A 22,793-nucleotide genomic window follows, 5' to 3' on the forward strand; every position below is an offset into this window, starting at 1 on the left:
GTGGGCATTTTGGGATCAAATTTGGCTCTCACAAAATGAACCCCCATTTTTGGACTTGTGGGGGCTCTTTAAAAGGAGGCAAAAAAAGAGAGAGGCTCATTTAGGGTGAGGCTAAGAAGCATTGCCATCGCTCTCAATTGGCTTTGTGTCATCATCAGGTAACTAAAACTGATAGTCTGCTTCATGACATGACATTTTTAATTACCCATGTGATCCCTGATTGGCTGTGATATCCTTGGAAAGAAGCCCCCAACTGGCACACAAAAAAGACACCAGAGCTGCAGATCTGATAAAAAGCAGCTATAAATAAGTAAGAGTGTTGGTAGTTCTGAATATCTTTTGCTTTCATCTCCCCCTCCCCCTTGCTACCAGAACACTTCTCTGGGAAGCGCTGAACCAGCTTCTGCACCTGTGTTCGAACCATTTTGGGGGATGGGTGGGAAGTGATTCCCTGGAAAAGCAGGTAAGCAGCCCATCACCTGCTTGTCCGCTGCCCCACCGCTTTTGCAGTGTGGGCGCCTGCTCTCCAAAAGGCCATGCGTGGCTGTGGCACAGTTCCCACCAGTCTCTGCATGCGCACTGGCCATGTGTGTACTGACAGCGCATGGGGGCTGCAGGGAACAGCACTGCAACCGCGCACAGCCTTTGGGAGAGCGGGTGCCGCCACCGGAAAAGCAACGGGGCATTGGACGAGCAGGTAAGGAGCTGCCTTCCTGCTTTTTAAGGGGACCACGCCCCTCCCTGCCAGCGGCTTACCTGAGCCATTTGTGCACATCCCTTCTACTAAGTGCTAGCAATGTGCCCAAATGTGCGCTTTAACTAGAGATGGGAGGAGAGGTCAGGAGTAGAAAAGATCTCATGAGAATGAGCAGCAAGACACTCAGGTAGGAGTGGTGGGATAGAGATGGTGAAGCCAGTGGTGTGGCTCAGCTTTGCAGAGAAAGGAGATCTTGAGGAGGGATATGAAAGAGAGAGAAAGAAGCAGCTTGACGGACAGTAATAATGTGTAGATGATTTTTGTACAAAGCACCATAAAGCATTTTCAGGTCCCCCTTGCACTATTTGTGCTACAAATACATTTTGCTAATGCGAGATGTAATGTGGAAGAGGAACTGAATGTACATTGCAAGCAACATTTGGTATAAATTTGCATTATAGACTGATTTAAATGCAAACCCATTTGAGCTTCAAACAGCTAAAGACACATCTCTTCAGCCAAGCTTTTTAGTTAGTTGGTGTGTTTTTATGGGTATTTTTAATTTGATCTTTTATATGTTTTAACGGTTAAATCCTTGGCTTGTTTTATGCTGTAAACTGCTTAGAGATTTCGGAAGTGGGTGGTATACAAATTTGCCAAATTAATAATGTGTGGATATAGCATTTTCCTAAATATTCAGTACCCTTTGTGTATATTATCTCAATCATCCTAGTTCCCCTACTTTGTAATCGCCATGACCCCACTTTCACAAATACTAAACAAAACAAACCTCGGATACCAAGCATCTAAAAAATCCAGTAAAATCAACCATCTGCTGTACATGGACAATCTGAAGTTGTATGGAAAGTCCCAGATAGAAATCGAATCACTGCTAAACACTGTCCGTATATTCAGTAGCAATATAGCAATGGAGTTTGGACTAGACAAGTGTGCTGCATTAATAATGAACAGAGGGAAAATAACAAAAACAGAAGGAATAGAACTGCCCAATGGAAGCAAGATCAAGAACCTGGAAGAGAAAGAACGTTACAAATACTTGGGCATTCTCCAGGCTGATAACATCGCACACACTGAAGTTAAAAGAAAAATTGGAAGTGAATACATCAAGAGAGTCAGAAAAATCCTCAAGTCCAAACTCAATGGCGGGAACATCATACAAGCCATAAACACCTGGGCTATACCTGTTATCAGATACACTGCAGGAATAATAGACTGGACCCAGGGAGAGCTAGAGATGCTAGATCGTAAGACCAGGAAAATAATGACCACCAATCATGCTCTGCACCCCCGCAGTGATGTAGATAGGCTCTACCTCCCTCGCAGCTCAGGTGGAAGAGGAATGCTGCAAGTCCATCAAACAGTAGAGGAGGAGAAAAGAGGCCTTGAAGAATATATAAGGGACAGTGAAGAAGATGCACTTCAAATGGTCAAGAACGCGAAACTATTCAACACCAATGAAACAAAACAGGCCTACAAGAAAGAACAAGTCAAGAACCGAGCAGAAAAATGGAGAAATAAGCCCCTGCATGGTCAATATTTGCACAATATAAGTGGAAAATCAGACATCACCAAGACCTGGCAATGGCTTAAGAATGGCAACTTGAAGAAAGAAACAGAGGGTTTAATACTGGCTGCACAAGAACAGGCACTAAGAACAAATGCAATAAGAGCCAAAGTCGAAAAATCCACAACAAACAGCAAGTGCCGCCTTTGTAAAGAAGCAGATGAAACCGTGGACCACCTAATCAGCTGTTGTAAAAAGATCGCACAGACTGACTACAAACAAAGGCATGACAAGGTAGCAGGGATGATACACTGGAACATCTGCAAAAAATACAAGCTACCTGTAGCCAAGAATTGGTGGGACCATAAAATTGAAAAAGTTGAAGAAAATGAAGATGTAAAAATATTATGGGACTTCTGACTACAAACAGACAAACATCTGCCACACAATACACCAGATATCACTGTAGTCGAGAAGAAAGAAAAACAAGTGAAAATAATCGACATAGCAATACCAGGGGATAGCAGAACAGAAGAAAAAGAAATAGAAAAAATCACCAAATACAAAGATCTACAAATTGAAATTGAAAGGCTGTGGCAGAAGAAGACCCAAATAATCCCAGTGGTAATTGGCGCCCTGGGTGCAGTTCCAAAAGACCTTGAAGAGCACCTCAACACCATAGGGGCCACAGAAATCACCATCAGCCAATTACAAAAAGCAGCTTTACTGGGAACAGCCTATATTCTGCGACGATATCTATAACCATTGACAATAAAATTCTGGCATCCCAGGTCCTTGGGAAGGACTCGATGTCTGGATAAAACAAACCAGTCAATAACACCTGTCTGACTGTGTAAACAAGAAATAATAATAATAAAAAATCCACCACAAACAGCAAGTGCCGCCTTTGTAAAGAAGCAGATGAAACAGTGGACCACCTGATCAGCTGTTGTAAGAAGATCGCACAGACTGACTACAAACAAAGGCATGACAAGGTAGCAGGGATGATACACTGGAAGATCTGCAAAAAATACAAGCTACCAGTCAAACCAGTCAATAACACCTGTCTGACTGTGTAAACAATGACAACAACAACAACAACAATAAAGAGCTTGTGGGGTTCTCCTAGGCATAGGGAGGTACATGATAGAAGGCACAAAGGTGAGAGCTAGAAATGAGAGGCAAAAGGGACCAACAGTGTTGTGTTTGAGGAGGAAAAGGGGAGATTAAGGAGGAGATATAATCAGCAGTGAATTTAGAAAGTATAGTTGGAAGCATGGGGTTCACTGTGCATGGCAAAGGAACTGATGTAAGGACCATGTTTGGTCTCTGGAGGCTGGGGAAAAAGGGAAGACATCTGACCTCTCTGACTCATTCCCTCTTCATGAAGATCCAGATTTCTGTTCTGGCAAAGGGCATCGTCGTATGCTGGCTGGTGAGGGTGGGTGGAAAGAGTGGTTCTGAAAGTTTGAAATCGGTTCATGGAAGTTTTCTGCCCTGGGGTAGTGGGGGTTATAGAACAGATAGTTGATAGCCAGAGTGAGTTGCCCAAGTTATTAGTGAGTCATGTTTTGTTGCTCTAAATTACAGGCTCTGATACTTCCATTTCTTTGCTTGGGGGTAGCCATAATTCATTCTGAGCACTTTGGCTCTGATCTACGGGACAAAACCTTGTGCAAGTCATTAACTAATGAAATACCAGTGCTGAGGATAATAGAGAACACCAAGGCTGCCCTCTGCATTCCAGAATGATGGAATAGGTTTTATTTTTAATTTTTAATTATCACTTCACCTAATGGCGCAGCCGGGAAGTAACTTGCCTAGCGAATAAGAGGTTGCTGGTTCAAATCTCTGCTGATATGTTTCCCAGACTATGGGAAACTCCTATATCGGGCAGCAGCGATATAGGAAGATGCTGAAAGGTATAATCTTATACTGCATCAGAGGAGGCAATGGTAAACCCCTCCTGTATTCTACCAAAGACAACCATATGGCTCTATGGTTGCCAGGAGTCGACACCAACCCAGCGGCACAACTTTACAACTTTATCTTGACTGGGTTTTCCCATTGGTATTTCGTAAAGCAGGGCTCATTTTCTAGGGATGAACGGCCATGCGTCTGCTGCTCCACTCCCCATTTTGCAAGTATTAACTATATGTGACGGGCAGTTCCAGGATTCTTCTTCCCAATGCTTCTTTTAACAAAAAACAGCGTGGAGGTGTAATAAAACTGTTTAATTGTTTAAGGTATACATAGTGTGGAGGTATACATAGTGTGGAGGTGTAATAAAACTGTTTAATTGTTTTACTATGTGAAATTCTTTAAAGTATTTTATTCTGTGAATAAACTGTGGATTTATTCTGTGAATGGTTTTTTAATTATTTTTATTCTCTGAACATGTTTTATTTTATTTTTATATTGTAACTTAGATTGTGTGTGTGTGTGTGTGTGTGTGTGTGTGTGTGTATGTGTGTGTATATATATATATATATATATATATATATATATATATATATATATATATATATATATAATATATTATATATGACAGATAGATTGATTGATTGACTGATTGACTGATTGATTGATAGATAATGTGTGCCTCCACAGTGTTTAATAATCCAGAGTCCCACCGTGTGTATGGGGATTTTTTTCACCAATACATTCCTTCCCAAAGCGCTCTTAGCAACTTGGAAGTAAGTCCATGAGAGCTGTGCAGCCATCAGGGACCTACTTCTGGGTTTGAGTGCTTTTTTGAGGGGAGGGAGATCGTTGAGAATTGTCCACCCCCATCTCTCGCATGTTCAGAGGGATCCTGGATTCCTAAATGCTGTGAAGATGTTTTGTATGCTGCATCTGCGCATTTGTAACCAAACTTTTTCAAGCAACATGTTCCTATCCAAGGAAGCAGCAGCTTTTTCACTTCTCGTGGCTCAGAACAGCTGGGACATTGCTTGCAGATTCCCCTCCTCCAATTGTGTTAAACTCTTGTTTTACTGTTGGGTGTCAGGAGGTTGTGTCATTTTTGCTTCTCAGCACATTCCTGGTTTACATTCAACGGAACAGCTCCCTTGATGGGTGGGCTTAGTCATCCAGGTTATTAGAGGAAGCCTTGCCCAGGGAGGCATGCAGTGGCAACAGAACCATCTTCCTGTCATAAACTCTTTCTTCCCCCCTTTTTAATATCCACCCACCTGCATCTTGAGGGGCCAGGTGTTGGCCTTATGAGCTGCAGTGCCTTTCTGATGCGGAGAAATAGACTTTTGGAACAAGAAACATGGTAAAATGTTTTGCACTTTGCTCAGGGTTGTAACAATTTAAGAGAAATGAGCCTTGGAACAAATTTATGGGAGATGCCTAAATGTTTCCATCTCGACCCTTTTCTTCCTTGTGCTGTTATCCTGCGATTGATCGCACTCATGTTTAATCAGCCGGTTGTTAGAAAGCTATAGAACTTGGGGGAAAGATCTTGTTGACATAAGGAGGGTGTGAATAATCCGACTGCAAGCCTCCACGTTAATGCAACACCAGCAACACAATCCCCCTTTAGCTAATTTTGAGAATGTTTGATAGATTTCCTAACAGGCTCTAATGGAAAATGCATTAACTGTAATGGTGGGACTCCTGTACTGCTTATTCTTCTTGCTCATTGCTCTTCAGTGCTTTTTATTCCTGTTTTAGCAGAGTACCATTATATTGGGCAAGCTGTGTTTTACTTCCTTAAAAACACAGACTCTTCGTTGACTCCTGTGTAAGAAAGTAAGGTGGTGGGAAGGCAGGCTATGTGCTCTATTTCCAGGCAGTCATTATCCAGTGCTGTGTGTGTGGCCTGTGATTTTTTGGCAGTGTGGGCAAAAAAGAAAAGAAAAGAAATACAACTGTAGTTTTGAATGAAAATGCTTGAAAATGTATGGGCAATTCCAGCCCAAATCTCAGAAGGCAGAGAGGTGGTTGACATGGATCTCCAGTGGTCAGCAGGGCTGGCCCATCCACTAGGCAGACCTTGGCATTCGCCTAGGGTACCATTTCTTGGGGTGTGTCTAAATAGTGAGAGAATATTAGGGATGTGCATGAATTGATTTTTTAAATTCAATTTATACCTGAGTCAAATCACTCTCAATTTGTTTTGGGTCTGAATCTGGCCAGCTAGCACAAGGGTGATTTGTTTTGTCCACAAATCTCCTGAAACAGGTAGATTCGGGTACAATTTGTACGATTTGTACCCAAATCGATTTGCACAGACAGCAGGAGCAGGTAGTGATTCTCTCAGGAGCAGGAATGGGGTGGGAAAAAATTCTCTTTTCCGCAATCAGGAAAGCAGGAACAAAAAGCAGAGAATCCACTCCAGGCAGCAGACAGGCAAGATCAAGCAAAGCTCCACTGGTGCGCTCTCTCTCTCACTCTCTCTCTCTCTCCTCCCATGAGGCAGAATGGTGGCTGGCTGCCTCCTTAAGTACATTGGAAATCCCTCCTTCGAACTCCCCCCACCCTTGTCCCTTTTTTGACTCTTCCCCTAGCCAATGTGGAGTCTGTCACCCAGAAAATTAGAATATTACATGGAACCAAGAAGACAAGGATTGAAGAATAGAACAATATTGGACCTCTGAAAAGTATAAGCATGCATATGTATTCAGTACTTGGTTTGGGCCCCTTTTGCAGCAATTACTGCCTCAATGCGGCGTGGCATGGATGCTATCAGCCTGTGGCACTGATGAGGTGTTATGGAAGACCAGGATGCTTCATTAGCGGCCTTCAGCTCTTCTGCATTGTTTGGTCTCATGTCTCTCATCCTTCTCTTGGCAATGCCCCATAGATTCTCTATGGGGTCAGGTCAGGCGAGTTTGCTGGCCAATCAAGCACAGTACACTGTATACTTTTCAGAGGTCCGATATTGTTCTATTCTTCAAACCTTGTCTTCTTGGTTCCATGTAATATTCTAATTTTCTGGGATTGTGGATTTGGGGTTTTCATGAGCTGTATGCCATGATCATCACAATTATAACAAATTAAGGCTTGACTTATCTCGCTTTGCATGTAATGCGTCTGTCTCATATATCAGTTTCACCTTTTAATTTACATTACTGAAATTAATGGACTTTTGCACGATATTCTCATTTTACGAGTTTCACCTGTAGTAGCAGTGCCTTTCTCTCCCTCTTGTATTACACCTCTGAAATACTGCACAGTGGTGCAAGAATGTAATGTTGCCTCCCAAATGGCCTGCACAAACTCTGCACCCCCAAATACAATCTTCTTTGCTCATTGAAGCTCAGCCCCCAATAAACAGCTAGTCTTGTAAGCTGCACTCCTTCTCTTGACTATGAATTGCTTGCCACATCATTCCTTTCCAAGAAGAAATGATTTCAGACTGGATTTTGAAATTAACAGCAGCATCTTTTCATCTCTGAAGTATTAGAGTGTTGCCCCCGTAATAGACTGGGAATTCACTCCCATTGTACCCTCAAACCATTTGAGTCATTCATGGGTCATCTGTGCAGGCTCGTTGTTTGAACTTGCAGCCTGTGTGTCTCAAGTTAAAGCCAGGACCCCACACTTCCTGGCTGGGGGGCTGCCGAAATCAAACTTTGCCTAGGGTGCCAAAAAACCTGGGCTGGCCCTGGTGTTCAGAGACGTTCTTTCCGTTACAGATGGGCCGAAAGTCTGAGAGTCCAAACTTTTGGCCAAACTGCAGGGGAAGGAGGGTTTGGTAGTGGAAGGTGGGGGGACAAGCTGGTCGCAATCCAATACAGAGGCAAAATTAGTTGGGGAGGGCTGACATGGCCCCTCTCAACTGTCTCATTGTTGGGTTGGGTCAGATTGGAACCTGACTTTTTGAGCAATGTGCAGGTGTGGTACTCGTCCCCTTGCACATTTCTCTGCTGCTGCCTCCTGTATTGATGGTGGTAGCCCAACGTGTTGCGTTCTGGTCTGGCCTGATCCAACCCAACAGGGAGGCTGTTGGAAGGGGCCATGCCGTGTCTGTCAGATCGGCACCGATTTGCCCCCTTTGACCACCAAGCTACACCTTCCTCCATGATTTATTTTGCCATGAGTTCAGATTTTTGGATTTTCTGACCTTCTCTAACTGAAGATCAGTTCAGTGAAGTAGCAGTGCCACTCTCAATGGTCACTAGTAGTGGCTGCCATCCCCCATTCCCTGTATGTTTCTCAGAAAGATGCCATGTTCTGATGTACAGCCACTCAGGGGGGGAAATGACAATGTCTCATTGTTAGGAGCACATCCCTATTTCCATTTGTGCAGTGTTGGTAGGTATGTCATCATCAGCAAAATCAGAATTATGCAAAGAAGTAAAAATGGCTGAATGAACCATGAAAAATTGCACAAATTAGTTTAATGCCTCTATTATGTACAAGTTATAGAATTCACCTTTTTTTGGGAAGCAATTTGGATTATCTTGGTGCAGAATATTATTATTTCTTGTTTACACAGTCAGGTAGGTGTTACTGACTGGTTTGTTTTATCCAGACATCGAGACCTTCCCAAGGACCTGGGATGTCAGAATTTTGTTATCAGTATTGTTGTTGTTGTTATAGATATTGTCGCAGAATATAGGCTGTTCCCAGTAAAGTTGCTTTTTGTAATTGGCTGATGGTGATTTCTGTGGCGGCTTCTTCTTCTTCTTCTTCTTCTTCTTCTTCTTCTTCTTCTTCTTCTTCTTCTTCTTCTTGATTAATAATTATAGATTATACAGAGACTTCTTTTGTGCTGTTTCTTATGTATGATTTCTTTGTTTTTCCACTAATGCTTAGAATGAAACAGTGGCTGTCCCTGCTGGAAAATGTTGTCCAGTGTGCGCTCCAAAATCCTGTGCTGATTCTGGGCGAGCATACCAGGTAAGCCTTTGATGCAACACGCAAGAACCAACTTGATATGGGCTGTGTGACACATCTTTGTTCCTTCCCCAGCTCCTGAGTTCTTTTGCCAGCATTAATAATGTGTTGCTGCTTTTCTTCTTCTTTCCTGGAAAGCCCAGTGAGTTGAAAGGGACTGGAAATAGAAAGGAATGCTTTGGCTAGAGGTAACTCGGTTCACAAGCCTGTGTAGATAAGGCCATTGCAGCTAAAGCATTTTGTAAAGGGGGACAGCACAGGGGGACGACAGGCATTGCTGATCAAGGCTATAGCTTTGCCTTTTCTAAGCGGGAGCTCATTTGATGCATTATAGTGTTATCCGTTGTTTAAGAAGCGTATGATCTGGTTGTTTTATTCGTTTATTTAGGGTAGTTTAAATCCCACTCTGTAGTCTAAGGGGATTCCCAGAGCAACTTACCATTTAAAAAAAAGGGGGGGGGATCTGTAAAACATAAGAATCAATACGATAAATACAGCAGAACAGCAGCCAAAAAGTGCCAGCATTTAAAAGAGGTTAAAACTAAAGATCCAAAGGCGTAAAGGAGCTAAAAAAACAGGAGCAGGCAAAAATTAGGTCTGGGTCTGTTGGTAGATCTCAGGGTGGCTTGGTTTGCAGTAGATCAACCAGAATCTTTGACTTCCAGTAGGTTAACAGGAGCAACATCAAAGGTTCTTTTCTAAAGGTTGCTGCAGTCTTGAAGAAAAATGGATTGGGCCCCCAGCTCAGTGCAAGAGCAGCTCCTCTGTAAGGAGAAGTCCCAGTTTCAATTCCTGGAATTTTCAGGAAGGGCTGGGAAAGATTCCTGGCTGAAACCATGGAGAAGCTGCTGCCAGTCATGGAGACAATACTGAGCCAGATGGACCAATGCTCTGACTCGGTATAAGGTCACCCTGTGAGTTTCATAGTGGGGATTTGAAACCAGTCCCCATGGTCTAAGTCTAACACTCTTAACCCTATACTCTTGACCACTACACCACCCAGCAGTTACAATGAATGAAATCGCAAGAACATAAGTGTCTTCTTTGTATAGCATGGCGAGCAGTGGAAGAAAGATGCCTGCACAACCTGTGTATGTGAGAGAGGAGAGCCCAGGTGTCTGAAGCAGACTTGTGCCCCACTGACATGTGAGAAGGTAATCCTCCTGCATGCTTAGAATCCTGGGGGCGGGGGGGGGGGCGGTCTGCTTCCTGCCTTTTTCTCCTCTTATGAGGCTAGTCTGTGCACTGAACTGCATGTCCCATGGTTCCTAGGGGGAGACCAAAGTGCAGCATCCTGGGAAATGTTGTGAGGAGTGCGTCCCTTCCAAGGGGAGCTGTGTACATGGAGCCACCATCAGGTACTATGATGAGATGTGGAACGGAACCCGCTGTGAATTCTGTATGTGCGATCAAGGGCAAGTTGCTTGCTGGAATGGAGAATGTGCCAAAGTGGAGTGTGCTGAGGTAAGGCTGTGTTCTCAAGAATGTACCTTTAAAAATTACATTTATTGATAATCTATTTGTTCACCATATTTATCTGAATCTGAGACATGGTTTTTTTGCAACCTTGTGTTAAACCTTTGATGTTAAAAATCAAGGGGGTCGTCTTAATTCAGTGTCTTGTTGCTTTTGGGGAAATACAGGTATTACCTGTATTTAACATTTATTTTTTAAGGGTGTGTGTGTGTGTGTCTAAAATTGACTTGTCTTCTATTCGAGTAAATGTGGTATTTAAAAGCTTTCTAGGCTATTTTGTAACTGAAGCTTCCAGAGAGGCTAACAAAACAATCCAGTGTTTTTGAAAAAATAACAATTTGACATCAGGACCAATTTCAAAAACCAAGCCCACAGTAAAAACAGAAACTAAATGTAGCATTAAAAGCAGCAATAACCCAAGAATAAAACAGGAATGGTAGGAATAAAAACTATCCATTAAAAATTAGGGGAATGAAACAATCTTCACCTGGCACCCAAAAGACAGCAAAGTCTGCATCTGATTGCAGTACCACCACTGAAAAATCCATTTCCAGTAACGACCTGCATCATTTTGAAGGTGTTAACACAGAGTAGGGTCTCTGATGCAGATTTTAACAAATGGGCAGAGGTTAGGCAGTTTTTCAGATTATTCAGTGCCAAACTCCAGTGTTTCAAAGAAAATTCACACAATCCTGGTCCCAGTCCCCTAACAAGTGTATGTGTGTGATACAAGTATATGCAAACACAGGTTTGTCCCCACTTGCTGTTCACAGTCAAACTTTCAGCTGCCCATGTAAAACTTCTTAGCCGTACACCTAAAAAACATAATGGGTGGCCAAATTGGTAAGCTGGGAACAGAAGGTTCCTCGTGAGGGATGCATGACACCTCCTGAAGGGCATGTCATGCAAACCCACGAACTGCTCCCAACTTTCTCTGCCCAACTTCAAATCCTGGTCATGGGTGTCAGACAGAAAGTGCAAGAAAGTCAGGCGGATGATTTCGGAACCGACGGTTGATGGGTTCATACAACATGCCTGCCAGGAATGAATGCTCGCTGGGAATCTCTGTTTCCTGGCTTTCTGACTTGGCAGTGATCATGTGAAGCTGCCCAATGCCTAAATCACTGAGCTGGGCTGAAATCCTCCCTCCCAGATTCTGCAGCCCCATTTGCAGCTTGCAAAATTGGGAGGGGGGATAGTATTATAGTTATCAGATGTGGGGAGTGTGGTTTTTGAGAGGGGGAGTTGCAGAGGATTGGTAGTGCCTCTCCCCATGTTGATCACCCCTCTCCCCAATGTCTTTCTCTTGTCCTCTGGGGCACATTCTCACTCATGTATGGCTCCTCACAGGAAGCAATTCTTCAGTAAAGAAATAAAACAGACCTCACACACGTGAGCACTTGGTTCTTGAGTGTGCATGTGGAAGTGGGTAAAAGAAATCCCCAGACCGTGGCTAAAATTCTATTCAATGCATCCATGCCTAGTTCTGCAATAGGAGCTTCTTGGGAATCTTTGGACAGACTTGTGTATAGTACATTTCCACAGAAACACAGACACGCTCTTCAGCAGTGCCCACGGTTACAGCACCAAACATGGCTAGGAATTGCCGCTCGGGCACTGTCACTCATCCCTTCCTGCTAACTGTTCAAAATGACTGTGTATGGTGCCATTTTTTGTGGAGAGGGAAGCTCCGGAACTGTGATGGTGGGTGCTTCCGTGAGCAGCAGCCTGGATCGCCCGTGGCTGATCAGGGTTACGGCGCTTCCCTCTTCATGCAAATGACGCCGTAACCCCAAGTGGCTGGCTGGAAGGGGTGAGTGACAGCACTGGGGCGGGACTTCCTACCCACTTTTGGCACTGTAACTGAGAGCGCCAATGCTCAAAATAACGTCTGAAGAGGGTTAGTATGTTCTGTGGAGCACAGGGTCAAGCTTTCTGAGAACGACAGCTTTCTTTCTTTTTTTCAAAGCAAGTTTCTAGCCCTCATTGCTGTGAAGTTATACATGGAAGCATGCAGGTAATCCTGGTGAAATCTCACAAGCCAGAGGTACATAAGGACATAAGAATAGCCCTGCTGGATCAGGCCCAAGGCCTACCAGGTCCAGCATCCTGTTTTACACAGCTGCCCACCGGATGCCTCTAGAAAGCCCACAAGCTTGAGATGAAGGCACACCGTTTCTCTTGCTGTTGCTCGCCTGCAATTCTGGTATTTAGAGGCATCGTTCCTGTGAGAGAAGAGTGTTGGGAGTGCAGCTGCATTTTGTAGCTCCTTACCCACCCCCATAATTAGCAGAATAAATTATGCAAAATAAGAGACATTTTGCACATCTGCATTATTTACATGGGCTGAAGAATTCAGCTTTTCTTGATGCAGAATTTGGGTTACCTTTGCTACAAAGTTTTTATGCGCGTAGTGCAGTATGCACCCAGGGCTGCTTATTATAAGTGATGGATTCCAGCTCACCGGCCCCAGATGCGATATCAGTGTTATTCCACTGGAATGTTTTCTAAGTCGGCACATGAGCTGCTAGACTCTCTCTGCTATAAAATCTTTCAGCTCTTCTGGCTGCTTCTGTATTTAGGACACTTGCATCAGTAAACCTGAGCTAAATTGGAGCCAAGTCTCTATGGGTTTTATCCTTCGTTGGGGAAGAATTAACTTTCCTGGTCACATAGCTCTCTTTAAAACAGCAATGAGGCCAGAGGCGTAGGCATGAATCCCAGACAGGTAGGCAGATATATAGGATTGTTGAGTAGAAGCAGAAGCAGGGAGCTAGAAATGGAGCACGGGATTCTGCATGCTTCCAGTGAACCAGCTGGGGTGAACGTATTGACAAGTAGTGAGTTGCAGCTCTCAAGAGAAGGTCTGGAGGTTCTCAGGCAAATGTGGCTTTCCCCTCTCTCTTTTTCTGCAAGGGGTTGAAGAGCGGGGTACATCTTGTTGATGAGCACTGAACTGGCAGTGAAATCCAACAATCCTCATTGCGAACTCCCTTGGCAGCTCAGCTGGTGCGGAGACAGCAGAATTCAGTATTCTAGGCATTCTGGGATATTTTTAAAGGGATCGGGTCACCGTGTGGACTAAAATCGTTCCCTGGTAGGCTGTGCTTAATATCTCTGTTCTCCGTAATGAATAATCATTGCAAATGGTGGAGCAGAGTTAGAGAACTGCTGAGAAGCATACTGTGGAATGATCAGCCTTTCTCATGTTTAGGTCAGAGGAGGGAAAGAAAACTAAGCTGACATCCTGAATTGACTTAACCAGAATGAACTTATGGATTTTCTCCACAAGGCATGGTGATGATGATCCCTGGCTTAGGACACTTTAAAAACAGATGAAACAAAATCACTGAAATGAGGTCTGGTATTAACAACTATTGCTCATGACAGATGAATAGAACCTCAACGCTCAGAGGCAGTCTATCTTGGAATACTGGTTCTTCAGGGGCAAACAGTGGAAGAAGGCTGTAGCCTCCATGCTTTGCTGTGTGCTTCTCAGAAGTGTCTGGTTGACTGTCATTGGAAACGGGATACTGGACTAGATAGATCTTTGCTTTTAGCTCAAAGGGCTCTTCCTGTGATTGCAAATGCGCTACATGGCAGGCAATGTGCTGAAAAAGGTCGGCAACCAACTTTTCACAGGTTGCATAGCAATAGCAATAGCACTTACATTTTTATACTGCTCTATAGCTGGAAGCTCTCTAAGCGGTTTACAATGATTTAGCATATTGCCCCCCAACATTCTGGGTACTCATTTTACCGACCTCGGAAGGATGGAAGGCTGAGTCAACCTTGAGCCCCTGGTCAGGATCGAACTTGTAACCTTCTGGTTACAGGGCGGCAGTTTTACCACTGCGCCACCAGGGGCTCATAGGTTAAATTGATCAGGGGCATAGGTTAAATTGATCAGGGTCTGAAGGGCCATCAACATTGGCTTTGGACGCTTACTTACAGTTGAGCCAAGGCTACTGGCAAAGGCTCTTTAACCTTTTCCTCTCCAGTGTGGCTTCGGTATAGTTCTTCTTTTGTGCACCTCAGCTGCTCATTCCCATTTGACTATGCCTTGGCTTGGGAAAAGTCCTGAGTATCTGAATTTCATAAGAGGATTGTATCCTGTTCCAGGTAGGGGTCAGTATCCAAGCCAGGGCTGTTGTTCAGGCTGGGGTCCAGGTGTTGGTGGGGGTTTCAGGAGGTTCTCAGATAGCTCCAAGGGAAACACATCAGACCTCAGATAGCGCCAAGGGAAACACATCACAAAACACATCAGTCAGGACTCTGGATAACTCCAAGCAGGAGAGCAAGAGAGCTGGTTACATCAAGAGAAGGTGGATGTTGCTCCAGCAAGTGCTTGAGTTTACTGCTGGTTTATATGGCTGCTGGCCAGGTAGACTGGATTGACCTGGCCATTTCCCTGGGGAAGGGTTTTGCCTGACTTTGTAAGTGTTGGCTCTGGTGGTTGCACTGGAGATGGAATCTCTCCTAGAGCTAGCAGGCTCTTGAGGGGCTTCTCTGGGTTAGAGGATGAAGGCAGGGCCACATCCTCAGGTTGCAGTCAGGGTGCTGGCTCCTGTTCCCCTGGTCCTCCTGGCTTGGGGGATCTCAACAGTGCAGAGTCTCCCAGGATGTAGGCTGTAGGCTCTTCCATCAGTCTGCCTCATCCCCTAGTTGTGGGTGATGGTCCCAGATTGGGGCCATGACACATTGGAGACTCTGGGGTCAAATGTGGCCACCTGAGGAATACCTGATTGCCAGTCTGGAGGCAAGAGAGGTGTGGGAGGGGAGTGGTGGCTGAGAAAGTGAGGCTTTCCGGAAGTCCACTTTGGGAGATTGGGGAGGCAGGAGTATTTTGGAGTCTTTGGAATCCCTCCATGGAAGCTCAGGTGGAGGTGGTGGCCATGGGTGCCTTTGCACGGTTTCGCCTTGTGCACCAGTTGCGCCCCTTTCTCGAGAAGGCAGATCTGGCCACAGTTACCCATGCCTTAGTCACATCACGGCTGGATTACTGTAACGTGCTCTAAGTGGGGCTGCCCTTGAAGAATATCTGGAAACTGCAGCTAATGCAAAATGTGGCAGCTAGGGTTTTATCTGGAACTGCCCGGTGGGAGCACATCACACCCATTTTGGAAGAGCTGCACTGGCTACCAGTTTGTTTCTGCATCCAATTCAAGGTGCTGGTTTTGACCTTTAAAGCCCTTAACAGTTTGGCCCGGGATACCTGAGGGACTGCTTGCTCCCAAGGGTTGCTGCCCGCTTGACGATGTCATCTGAGGGGGCTCTGCTCCGGGTGCCGACAATGAGGGAGGCTCGGTTGTCGTGCACACGGGACAGGGCCTTCTCTGTTGCTGCTCCTAGACTCTGGAATACTCTCCCAGTGGCTATTCGCTCCTTGGTCTCCGTCACAGTTTTTAGAAAGTGTGTTAAATCTTGGCTTTTTACCCAGGCTTTTATATGAATGTCTCTACTGCTGCTTCTTTGTATTTTGTACAGTTTTTATGCTTGTATTTTAAATCTTTTTAATCAGATTTGTTTTATATTTTAGTTTAATATTTTAATTGTGTCATTTGTTATAGTCTTGTTTTTAATTTTTGTGTAAATCGCCTTGGGATTGTTTTAATGAAACAGACCAATAGTCTGACTCAGTATATGGCAGCTTCTTTGTTCCAAAACTGCCACTTACCGTGTCCCGAGGAAAGAAGCTAAAGCCTAAGTATGTGTGTGCTTTCCTTTTCCGAACATAGTGTTACCCATGAATCGTGTGAGATGTAAAATGTGGAGTATGCAATTGAAGTGGCTTTCTTTTAAACAGTCTCACCACCTCCTGGCTTCTGCATTGTGGGCAGTGAAAAGCGATACAGGAACAGTTATCTTAAATGATGCCTCCCCAGCCCAGAATCTTGGCAGACACAGCTACATTTTTTGGCCAGGAGAACCCTGCCCGGAACATATTTGTCCTTGCCTTTCAAATGAAGTGTGTACTTGTGTATGCTGGATAGGTAACAGCAGAAACAGGAATGTTAACAATATGTACCATGACAAGGGTTCTTTCCATACCACAGAATTTTGTAACAGATGTCTAAGTAGTTCGCGTGTGCTTTCCAGGAGTGGTCAATATTGACCAAACTCTCCTCCCTTGGAGGGCTGATGACACATTGCCTTCAGTGTGGGCCGAGTTAGCTTTGTGGTTTTTGAGTGGAGAAAAGCCTTTCCTTCACACAGCAGAAAGGGAGGCCAGGTTTGTCCATACAGCAGAATGAGGAGGGAATGAGGCGGAATAGCTGGTCTTGTGGTAGCAAGCATGACTTGTCCCCTTAGCTAAGCAGGATCCGCCCTGGCTGCATATGAATGGGAGACTTGATGTGTGAGCACTGTAAGAGAGTCCCCTTAGGGGATGGAGCTGCTCTGGGAAGAGCAAAAAGTTCCAAGTTCCCTCCCTGGCAGCATCTCCAAGATAGGGCTGAGAGAGTTTCCTGCCTGCAACCTTGGAGAAGCCGCTGCCAGTCTGTGTAGACAATACTGAGCTAGATGGACCAAGGGTTTGACTCGGTCTAAGGCAGCTTCCTATGTTCCTATAACAGAATCGCTGCGGCTCAAACCCATTTAGCAATATTTGCTGTATAGAGAGGCAGCTCTATGTTGAGGGGTATGTGAAAGGGAAGCAGTGCAATAGGGATGTGCACGAAGCACGATTCGAAGGACGATTCATAACACGTCCCCAGCACCTTTAAAATGGAGGAGAGCAGGTGCAAAGCTGCTGCTCCCCACCCGCCGCCACTGCCTGAATTGTGGCGCTCCTTCCAGCTGCCTTCGTGTGCTGGCAGCGCTCTCCCCCAGCTGCCCCCTCGCATGATGCCAGCATGCACATGGCCTCTTTGCATGCATCGCGGACATTTGTGTGGTCAGCATGGTGGTTTATAAATGAATGAATGAATGAATGAAATAAAATGGTCTTTGAGATCTATATGCATGTATTTGGAGAAACATGCCCCTTGAGCTGAGATGCACTCTCTCTTCTGCCTCAATTTGACTTCTATCAATCAGTCAATTTTATTACAGCCATAGGCCATACAAAAGACATAAAAAAGCATTAAAACAAAATATTATACATAGTAAACGTAATAAAACAGAATAAAACAGTAAGCCGCTATGAATTAGACCTTAAACAAGATCTTAATCTGATAGCAACATAAAAGAATGTCGCCGCCACTTTAGTGACCTCAAATTTGACTTCTAGCGATCCAGGGAAAGGGGCTGAACTCTAGTGCACATGCATGCACATTGGCACCATTTTAAAAAGACATCTCCAAGAAGCGAAATAGGAGCAGTGGCTGACATCCAGTCTGAGTTGCTCCGTAGTACGAATCAAGAGTTACTCTGTAGGATTACTTAATTTCAGTAGGACTATTCAGGAGTAATCCAGTCTGAATGTCAACCAGTGATTTACCAGCAACAGAGACCCCAAAATAAGTATTGTCCCTGCAAATAGTAGGGCCAGGTGGATGCTTGATGAAGTACTAAGCAAGTTGATGGCAATAGCCATGCAAACTGAATTTAGTCCATGGAACTGGAACCACAGTCCCCTGCCTCAAGTTGATCTATTGCCACTTTTTGGCATTTCAGGTGGAGTTTCTGGGGATTATTCTGAAGCTGTTTAAACATGTCTCTTTTGGAATAGAAAGAAGAGTGATGGAATGGGCTGTAAGAAAGATAAGGGGAAATAGGATCTTGGAAGACTGCATTCCAGTAAAAGTGGCCAGCCTCCCACTGTTGTCTGCCAGAATCACTTAGAAATGCTAATTCTGGGTATCTTGCTGTGGCTGCCTCTTTCTCCACAGGGTGAAGAATTAATTCATTTAGAAGGCAAGTGCTGTCCTGAATGTATTTCAAGAGGTGGGCCCTGTGTTTACAGAGAACATACCAAAGATGTAAGTAGCTTGATAATTCAGAGCACGTAGAGCCGTAAGGGTGGATGATGGTTTGGAGAAGCATGTTTATCCTAAGAGGAGGGTCTGCTGGAACTTAGGGGAAGGCACAATCAGGAAATGTTATTTAAAGCATATAGTACTGCATTTTGAGGGCAAAGGCTGGAGGTTCCAGTGTTGCCTCTAACAGGGATTCCCAGATGTTGTTGACTACATATCCCATAATCCCCAAGCAAAAGCCATTTCAGATGGGGATTCTGGGAGTTGTAGTCTACAACATCTGGGATTCCCCTGTTAGAGGGAACACGGTGCGGTGTGTTGTGGGGGTGGGCTGTTCAAATATCATTTCCTGCATCACATAATTTTTTGGGGTCCCAGAATGGAATAAAAGCAGAATATTTAAGCTACTGAGAAATATGTTTGTATCCTTCTGTGGGTAACAGGCATGTATTCAGTAACTGAACTGTGCACGGACAGATTGAGGTCATTCACACAATCAAAAACTGTGCTGTACCCGAGTTTGGGAGCTGTGTGTGCTCTCAGTTTTCGATTGTGTGGAAACAAGGTAGAAGGAAAACCTGCATAGCTTCTCCCCCTGTCTTGCTTCCACACAGGCACTTCTACCGAGGTTTTCCTCTTACCTTGCTTCCACCTAACCGACAATTATGAGCACACACTGCTCCCAAACCTGGGTAGAACTGTTTTTGATTGTGTGCATGACCCCATTAAAATTAATTAAAAACACAGTAAAACATCTCTGCTTCTAAAATTGTAGAAGTGAAGATGAAGACAGTCATTAAAGCAGGGCAATCACAGATATAAAAGACTAGCAAGTTTCTAGTTCTTAAGACTTCCAAGATTAGGCTTGAAATAGTGATGGTTGTAACTAGTGAGATCTCATTATGTACGACCAACACTATTTCAAGGCTAATCTTGGAAGTCTTAAGAACGAGCGCTCCGCAAACCTGCTTTTTACAATTGTAAGTAGCTGCGGTGCACCTTCACGCCACACCTACTCATGAGTAGACCCCCGCCCGGGAGGCAAAAAGCTACCTCCCGGCTCGGGGGTCTCCCCAGTATGCCCTGCGCGCTCGCGCAGGGCATACTGGGGCTTGCAGGGGCTGCACGGCCCCCGAGCTCCCCAGCTCCCGCCAGCTCCATCTTGGAGTCGGCAATCATGTGGGCGGCCGATCCGGCTGCCCAGTGCTCCCTCTCTGCTCGTGAACGGGGAGAGCGGGCTGAGCCCGCTCTCCCTGCTCACCCGAAGAAACCGGGTCTCACGGGATCGTGAGACCTGGCTCTATATCTCACTAGGCCTTGAAATCTCTGATGGGAGAAGAGGGATGGAGCAGGATTTTAAATTGGGATGTAACTGCGGAAGAGTAGAAAGAAGCAATGGACTTCATCTATCTTTTCTTTTCATTTTCATTTTCCTTTAAGGAGGGTTTAACCCTTCCCTCTGCCATGGCCCCACTCTGTGGGGGCCCCTGTGTGACTGCTGTTTGTGAAATAAAAGCTAAGCCTATCAGGGTTAATAAAATTTTAAACATCATGTGTCATTAACTCCTGCTGACTTGGCAAAGAGGCATCTTTTAACGTGGTGATTCTCTTTACTTAGCAGGGGGAGAGTAATTGGCCCTCTCCACCCCCAGCACAATACCTCCAGTGACTGTTGCTGGTGTCCATCTTATGTTTTATGTCTTATGTTTCTTTTTAGATTGTGAGCCCTTTGGGGACAGGGATCCATCTTATTTATTTGTTATTTCTCTATGTAAAGCGCCCTGAGCCATTTTTGGAAGGGTAGTATATAAATCAAATAAATAAATAAATAAATAATAAATTTGGCCCTTGGGGTAGAGCTATACCTACTCATGGTTCAGTCTTGTCCTGCTTCTCCACTGAAATCTGAATTGCACCCTTGCTCCAGGTTACAATCCTGTTATAACCCTTATAAAACACATTTATTCATCCAGGCTTTTAATGAGACTCATATAATCCACCATTGTTTGGGTTTTAATGTTTTAATTTTGCTTTAATCTGTGTTTTTAAAATTGTAAATCTCCCAGAGACATGAGTTTTGGGTGGTTGGTAGATAGATAGATAGATAGATAGCACTTTATTTCGGTCATAGACCAGGCAATGGGTGGTATATAAATATGCGAAATAAATTAACAAACAAACAAATATTATGCATGTTTCCTACGGAAATGTCAAAAGGTCAGTTCCCGACACTGGCTGTTCTCAGTTCCCTCCTTCTCATTGGCCAACTCCTAATGAGATCACAGCATGCCTCAGCCGTGGAGAGAGAACCAGAGCAAGGACCTGCAGAGAAGGACCTGCAGAGCAGATTATAGTCACAGGAAGAAACACAGCCAGAAACGGCCTGGAAATATTTCCACTTGATTGCTGTTTTTATTCAATTACACTATTCAATATTATTTTATAGCACTCTTCCTCCTCAATATCGGCTCTTGCACCATAATTGGGAAGACTTTCCTTTTTCTGGCAAATGAGTGATGGCCCCAGCTCCTCCTTTTGTAGCACTGAATGGCGCCTAACAGCGTGATCAATACATGTCAGCAAAAGATCAATTTTGTCTCACAGTAACAGCCAAGCCTGCATCAAAGTGTTTGTAGGCAGGGCGAACTGTTCCCTTTTCAAGGCTGCAAATGAGGCCAATTTAGTTGTTTGTCCAGGTGGGTGTGCTCGATGTTTTCCTCTCAGGGTGAGCCTGTCTTGAATCCAAAGATAGTGACACTACAAATTCTCTAACTGGAGAATTTAGGCTGTGGGCTCCCAACCTTGGGTCCCCAGATGTTGTTGGACTACAAATCCTATCATCCATAGCCATGATGGCCAGAGGCCAACGGCTTCTGGAAGCAATGCTGTACTGCAAGGGTTCCCAACGTTGGTACTCCACATGCTGCTAACTGGGCAAAGAGGCACCTTTTTAATGTGATGATTCTCTTTATCTAGCATAGGGCTAACTGGCCCTATCCACCCCCAGCATAGTACCTGTAGTGACTGTTGCTGGTATCTATCATGTTTCTTTTTCGATTGTGAGCCCTTTGGGGACAGGGATCCATCTTAGTTATTTATTATTTCTCTGTGTAAAACGCTTTGGAAACTTTTGTTGAAAAGTGGTATATAAATATTGCTGGTTGCTGCTGCTGCTGGACTACAACTCCCATCACCCCAAGCTGCTATTCATTGTTCAGCCACATCTGGGGTACCACAGGTTGGGAACCCATGCTGTACTGGGTCAAACAGTTACTGTTCTCTGCTAAATGTAAGAGAGGCACCACTTTAGAAGGTGCCCCATTGCCCAATTTAGCCAGGGAAATGGGCCAAACCTACACGCTTAGACTGCTGGAAGGGAAATCCTGGAGAGCTGTTCCGTCTCATAGCCTTTCATGTTGCCTCTCGTAGAGCGGTGAGAAGTGGAAGGAAGGTCCGTGCCGGGAATGTCAGTGCTGGGACACCGAAGTGGCCTGCTACACTCGATCTTGCCCGACGTGCCCCTCGGGCAGCGTGGCCGTAGCCGTGCCCGGAGAATGTTGCCCTCAGTGCCAGCCAGGTATTTGCGTGGTCACACTTTGCTCATATCATAGGAGAGCTGGTCAGGAAGTAGTGAGGATGGACTGCCCCTTTTGCTAAGCGGGATCCACCCGGGTTTGCATTGGGATGGGAGACTTCGTGAGCGCTGCAAGATATTCCTTTTAGAGATGAGGCCGTAGCTCAGGGGAAGAGCATCTGCTTGCATGCAGAAGGTCCTTGGTTCTTCCATGCAGAAGGTCCTTCACTCCCTGGCAGCATCTCCCGGTAGGGCCGGGAGAGACTTCAGCCTGAAACCTTGGATTGCCGCTGCCAGTCAGTGTAGCAATCCTGAGCCTGGTTCTGCTTCTGTTTCTCTGGATTTCCAACCCATCTTTATCCCTTGCCCCAGTCTATGGCCCTTGTTTCCGCCTTGCCCCTCAGTACCAAGGGGAGGGGGGTCTCTCTCCATCCAGATCCTCCTCCTGCTCCTGACCTGTCTCCCATTAGACTTCCCCCTTGCTAGGAGTCGCCGCTATTGCTCCGGCTGCGTCTCTCTGCTCTGTGGCACTTCCTCCCATCGGTTTGAACAGCCCTGTATGCCCCTGACCATCCCCACAAGAGGTGCCCTGCCTGCCTCTTGGGAGGCTGTGTCCCTGGCTTACAAGAGCTCGCACTGCCTGGAGGGTTTCACTGGGCCGCTGTGCTTCCCGTGTGATGTTGTGAACTTGGAGGTTTCTGGCAGCTTTGCTGTGCAGGCTAGGCTGCCCCACCGTCTCGTCACAGCCTC

At 45.1% G+C, this 22,793-nt stretch overlaps 1 protein-coding gene across 4 annotated transcripts in view; it reads left to right on the forward strand.

The window, feature by feature from the left end:
- FRAS1 (Fraser extracellular matrix complex subunit 1) overlaps positions 1-22,793 on the forward strand; it is a 383,137-nt gene that overhangs the window by 145,047 nt on the left and 215,297 nt on the right. For all 4 annotated transcript variants that reach the window (XM_053252057.1, XM_053252060.1, XM_053252061.1 and 1 more), the window contains 5 exons: positions 8,994-9,077; positions 10,127-10,228; positions 10,347-10,538; positions 18,383-18,472; positions 21,899-22,046. In XM_053252057.1, the coding sequence (XP_053108032.1) occupies positions 8,994-9,077; positions 10,127-10,228; positions 10,347-10,538; positions 18,383-18,472; positions 21,899-22,046 (616 nt within the window). The remainder of the gene's footprint in view (positions 1-8,993; positions 9,078-10,126; positions 10,229-10,346; positions 10,539-18,382; positions 18,473-21,898; positions 22,047-22,793) is intronic.

This window comes from Hemicordylus capensis, chromosome 5 (assembly GCF_027244095.1).
Source record: "Hemicordylus capensis ecotype Gifberg chromosome 5, rHemCap1.1.pri, whole genome shotgun sequence".
NCBI classification, from domain to species: Eukaryota; Metazoa; Chordata; class Lepidosauria; order Squamata; family Cordylidae; genus Hemicordylus; species Hemicordylus capensis.